The 5508-nt window shown below is 71.6% G+C and overlaps 2 protein-coding genes across 2 annotated transcripts; one reads left to right on the forward strand and one right to left on the reverse strand.

The window, feature by feature from the left end:
- Positions 1–347: 347 nt before the first annotated feature.
- On the reverse strand, positions 348–2618 carry YIPF2 (Yip1 domain family member 2). Its single transcript, XM_054807938.1, has 9 exons — positions 2546–2618; positions 2414–2458; positions 1810–1952; positions 1640–1720; positions 1465–1552; positions 1265–1381; positions 985–1145; positions 732–914; positions 348–640 (listed from the first exon to the last, which is right to left on the reverse strand). The coding sequence occupies exons 2-9, from the start codon at positions 2442–2444 to the stop codon at positions 497–499; spliced, it is 948 nt and encodes a 315-aa protein (XP_054663913.1). The 5' UTR covers positions 2445–2458; positions 2546–2618; the 3' UTR covers positions 348–496.
- A 23-nt stretch (positions 2619–2641) lies between these two features.
- On the forward strand, positions 2642–4221 carry TIMM29 (translocase of inner mitochondrial membrane 29). Its single transcript, XM_054807769.1, has 2 exons — positions 2642–2792; positions 3253–4221. Exons 1-2 carry the CDS (start codon positions 2642–2644, stop codon positions 3915–3917), a joined length of 816 nt encoding a protein of 271 aa, XP_054663744.1. The 3' UTR covers positions 3918–4221.
- The last annotated feature ends 1287 nt before the right edge of the window (positions 4222–5508 follow it).

Here is a 5508-nt window from a genome sequence, read left to right on the forward strand (position 1 = left end):
TGAATGTACCAAAAGCTCCGCTTCTGGCCCCGGCGCGGCCCGCGGGGGCAGGCAGGGCTCGTCGGCGCCTGAACCCTCCATTCTCCCGTTTCCCCCGAGGGGCGCGGCGGGGCCCCCCCCTGTGCCGGGGATGGGGGGGGGGGGGTGTGCGTGCGGCCCCTCGCCGGGCCGTCCCGTTAGGAGTAGCGGATCTGCTGGTTTTTTCGGCTGTAGTACTGAATAAACGGGAGGGTTTCGAAGGATCGCGACCACCCCCTGCTTCCACAGCCGCGCCCCGGCTTCGGCACGGACCCCCCCTCCCGCGGGGTGGTTTTGGGGCTCCCCCCACACTCACTCCCCAGGCAGGAGACGGCGCAGGGTGGGGTTTATTTGGGTCAGTTTGCATAGAAACCAGCTGGCGGCTGAGCGGGGCCGGGGTCCACCGCGTCCTTCCGAGGGGCTCGGTGTCGCGGCTGGGGGGGGTCGTCGCGTCGTTCCCCCCCCACCCCACCTCACCTCACCGCGCAGGGTGGGTGCCCGGCAGGGAGACGTTGACGCCGGGGGGTTGCGGCACGCGGCTGCGGAGCCCCTCGGCCCCCGGCGTGGTGTGCGGCAGCGAAGGGGCCGGGCCGGCGCTCGGCGGCTGCTGGTAAAAGTAGAGCTGGGGGGGGGGGAGAAAACCCACGGGGGGGTCACCGGGGGGGACACGGAGCCCACGGGGCCCCCCCCCGGTTGCCGCCGCCAGCTGGTACCTTGCAGCCGACGGCGAGGAGGGTGTGCAGGGAGACGACGGCGGCCACCACGGCCAGCGCGGTTGCCCGTCCGTCGGCGCGGACCAGCGGCCAGAAGGTGAGGGCCAGCACCGACGCCGAGAGCAGCGCGGCCACAGCCAGCAGCAGCCACTGCAGCCAGGCGGCCGGGATCAGCCACAGCACCTGCGGGGACAACCGCGGCGTCACCCCCGCCCCGTCGAGGAGCCCCGGGGACCCCCTCCCCGGCACTCACCGCGGCGGGGACGTAGGCGGAGAGGGAGTAGCCGTAGACGCAGACGGTTTCCAGGAAGCTGTAGGCGCCGGCACCACGGCTCTGCCGCCACCGCAGGAACCCCCACAGCGCCAGCGGCACCAGCCAGGCGTAGCAGTAGATGAGGGTGGCGGCGATGGTGACTGAGGGGGGGACACACACGCACAAAGCGGGGTTTTGGCGCGGCCGGGGGCACCGTACCGCTCGCGGACCCCCCCACCCCACCCTGGCTCCGCGGTGCCGGCGTCCTCCGGCCGCTCACCGGTGTGGAAGTGGGGGCTGTAGCGGTACGCGGGGGACGTTCGCTTCTCCGTCAGGTGGGAGAGGTTCCCGCTGACGGCCAGGGCGAACACCAGCGTGGCGCAGATCCAGAACGGGCCTGGGGACGGGGACGCGCCGTCAAGCCGGGAGCCGTCGGCACCGCGCTCCGCACCGGGACGGCGCCGGCCGCTCAACGCTCACCGTACAGGTCGGGGTTGTTGCGCAGACGGTGACGCACAAAGTTCTTCCCCGGTAACGGCGTCACCGAACCCTTGATCCTCTCCAGCACCTGCCGGGGAAGGGGGGGAGGGGCAGAGCCTCAGCCGGCGCTGCCGTTACCGGTTGTGGCGGTTCTGGCGCTGGCGTGTGCTGTTACCTGCTGGGTGTCCACGTCGAAGAAGGCCTGGTAGTACTCGAAGGTCCAGAAGCTCCGCGGCTGCCTCTGCCCGCCCAGCAGCTGCAGGGGGTGGGGGGCTCCGTTAGGGCCCGTTGCCCGCGGGCAGGGCTGGGGGGCGGCGTGGGGGTCCCGTCCCCTCCCCCCCCCACCTCTGTCCGGTCGCTGTCGTCCCCCGGGGGTTCGACGTCCTCGGGCTCCACGTCCACCGCGGCGTGGCCGGGCCGCTCCTCGCCGGCGCGGGGGGTCGTGGCGTCGGGGGTGGCCGAGAGCAGCTCAGCCGCTGCCTCGAACTCTGCGGGGGGGCAAGGGGGTGGGGGCAGGAAACCCCCGGCCTGCCGGGATGTGGAACGGGGGCACCGGGAACCCCCAACCCCACTGGGACACGGACCGGGGGCACCAGGACCCCCCCAACCCTACCGGGATGTGGAACGGGGGCACCGGGAACCCCTCACCCACCCCACCGGGACACGGACCGGGAGCACCGGGACCCTCCCAACCCCGCCGGACCGGGGGCACCGCGAACCCCCCCAACCCCGCCGGACCGGGGGCACCGCGAACCCCCCAACCCTACCGGGATGTGGAACGGGGGCACCGGGAACTCCCACCCCACCCTACTGGGACACGGACCGGGGGCACCGGGACCCCCCCAACCCCGCCGGACCGGGGACACCGGGACCCCCCCCGAGGCGCCGCCCGGGGCTCAGGGCCGGGGTTCCCCGGCCGAGGGTACGGACAGGCCCCGCTGAGACTCACCCTGAAACCGGAGCTCGCCGGGGGCGGCCATGGCGGAGCCTCTCGCTGCCGGGACAAAACGCACCGCGGTTGTTCGGGACCCCCCGGTCCCGTCCCCCCCCCCCCCCCCCCCCGCTCCCGGTCCCCGCTCACCGCCCGGCCCCGCCGACGTGGTTCTCCCCTCCCCCCCTCCGCGCAGTCCGCGATGGTTCCGCCCGGTCCGTCCCCCCCCAGCCCCGGGTCCCGCCGATGTGGTTCCTCCCCCCCTTCCCGCCGCGATGGTTCCGCCCGGTCCGTCGCTGGGTCCGTCCCGGCGGGAGCCGCTTCCGGTTATGGCGGCGGCGGCGGCGGTCGGGGGGGGGCCGAGGCCTCTGGGGGCGCCTCGCGGAGAGTCGGATCGGTGAGGGGGGGCCGGGGGCGACGGGGACCCCGGGGGGGGGCTGGGAGCGGGGCGGCCACCCCGGGACTTGGGGGGGGTGTGTGTGTTCGGGGCCTGCTCGGCCCCTCCGGGTGCTTGGGGGGGGGGGGGGCAGCCAGGACCCCTCACTCGGGGCGGGGAGGAGGAATTGGGGGGCAGCCCCCCGTCCCCGGGTCGGGTGGGGGGTCCCGGGGGGGCGGCTCAGAGCAAGGGGGGGGTATCGGGTCAATGGGGGGCGGTGGGGGGTCCCGGGGAGGTTCCAGGGAGGGTCAGGGGGGTCCCGGGGGGGCCAGGGGGGTCCTGGGGGGGTCCCAGGAGGTTCCAGGGGGGTCTTGGGGCTGACCTAGAGGGTCCCAGGAGAGTCCAGGGGGTCCCAGGGGGGTTCCAGGGGGTCCCGGGGGGGGTCCCGGGGGTGCCCCCGCCCCAGCTGACGGTTCCGCAGGGCGCTGGTGGCGGGCGTTGCTGCAGGACTACGCGTCGGCGACGCGGGAGGCGGCGCTGGGGGCTCGTCGCCGTCCCGGTGCGGCGGCCGGTTCCCTGGCGGGGTTGGCGGGAGCGGTCGCCTGCGCCGCCGCCGTCCCCAGCGCCGAATCCTTCGAAGCGGCGACGGTGGAAGCGGCCGGGACGCTCCTGCTCCTCTCCCCCGGCACACGCAGCCCTTCCGCCGACCGGCACGTCCAACGCCTGCTGCGGCGTCGCGAAGCCGGCCGGTTACGTTACCGCAACTTCCTCTTCTTGGCGGTGGTTTACGAAGACCCCCACGCCGACGACGCGGCGCTCTACCTGGCGCGGTGCCGGCATTTACGGCCACGGTGGAGGGAGCTGCCCGGTCGCCTCTTGGACGTGGGGTTCTGGGGGCGTTGGTGGGTGCTGGGGGCCCGGTTGCGCGACTGCGACATCAACGAGGAGGAATTTGGGGGGCTGCCGGCCCGGCTGCGCCGCCTGGACCCCCACCAGCTCCGCTCCCACCGAAATGAGAGCCAATTCCTGGAGAAATTCCGGCCCGTTGCCCTCACCGAGGAGGACATCCGGCGCGCCGAGAGCGAGGAGGCGGCGGGGGGACGCACCGAAGGCTCGCGGCTCGACGGCGACGCCGGGGATTCGTAACCGGGACCCCCCTGCCCGGCGTCGGCACGTTCAGCTCGTTAACGCCGCTGAATTCTCGTTTGTGACTCCTCGTTTATTTAATTTTCCTTCACAACTCCTTAACGCAGCCGGATCCTGATGGATTTACCCGCCGGCCGTTCGTTAAGGCGACTTATTATTAATTTTAAATGTTAAGACGTCTCTCTTTTTCCGTGCGCCTCCCTAATTACCCATCAGCCGTTCGTTAAGACGTTCATTAAGGCATCGACGCACCTGCCCCCCCCCAAATTATTCATCGCCGGCGGTGAGGTGACGGTTCGCCGCCACGCTGTTTAATTAATGTATTTATACGGGTTTATATCTATGTTTTATATCTTTACGTAGATTTTTAAACAGCGGGGGGGTCCGACCGCCAACTCCGACCCCAAATCCGGCAGAAATGGTTACGCCGGGCGACAAATGTTCAATTTCCGTAGAAATTGGGCTAAACCCACCCAAAATCCCCCTCCCCCCCGCCCCGGCCGGCGGGTTTGGGGGGGATTCGTGGGGATTTGGCGAACGCCGGGGATTTTACCGGGGATTTTTTACCCGGGCCTGGCGTTGCCGTGGTGACGGCGGTGATGAACCGGGGGCCCCCCGTTAAACCGTAATTTCCTTCGGCAACGAAGCTGCGGGGAGGGGGACGGGGACAGGGATGGGGACGGGGGGGACGGGGACGGGAGTTCATTAACGCCGTCCCCGGGAGATGCCCATTCTCTCCGGCCGCTCTCGGTTCGTTATTTGGGCCGAAAGATCCCGATTTGCGGTGCCTGGAATTGATGATTTTTTGCTTCCTTTGCCCCCCCTCCCCGGGGTGGAATTTTTCAGGAAAATGAAGGTTTTTCTGCTCCCAAAGTCCCTTTTTCCCCCCTTTTTCTCCCCAAGGGCCGAACCTCGCCCCTCCCCCCCCCCGCCTCGCGTGCCCCCCCTCCCCCCGGTCTCGCCCCGCCCCCTCTACCGCCCCGCCCCCTCCGCCGCAGTGGCGCGGTCGTTGCGCATGCGCGAAGTGTGGGGCTCCCCCCCCCCCCCGCCGCTGGCGCGCGCACGCCGCCTCTCTCCTCCTCCCCCCGCCCTTCTTCCGCGAGCGGCCGGCGCGAGGCGTTCCCGCCCTCGGCACCTTTCTCGCTACCCCATTGGCTGCGGCTGCGATGGAGCCCGCGCCATGGCCGGCGGCGCCGCGCTGATTGGCTGCCAGCGCGGGAGACAGACAGGTAGAGGGGAGGAATAGGGAGGGGGAGGAAGAACCCGAGGGCGCCTCTCATTGGCTGCCGCGCGGCGGGCGGGTGGGGCGAGCCTTCCCCCCCCCCAACCGCCGGGTGCGCCCCGCCTCCTCCTATTGGCCAAAACGCGCGCCCGCTACCTCCCCCCCGCGCCCCTCTGCGCCAATGGCGCGGAGCAGGCGGGCTCGCCACGCTCGCATTGGCTGCCGCCAGGAGAAAGGGGAGGGGAGGGGTAGGAACGCGCGCTCTCCTCTTCCCCCCCCTCCCTCATTGGTCGCGGCAGTTTGGAGGGCGCCGTCCTATTGGTCGGTCGGGGTTGCGGGCGCGCGCAGGGGCGGGCAGGTGCGCGAGGC

The sequence above is a fragment of the Grus americana genome, chromosome 33, assembly GCF_028858705.1.
Source record: "Grus americana isolate bGruAme1 chromosome 33, bGruAme1.mat, whole genome shotgun sequence".
Lineage (NCBI taxonomy): Eukaryota > Metazoa > Chordata > Aves > Gruiformes > Gruidae > Grus > Grus americana.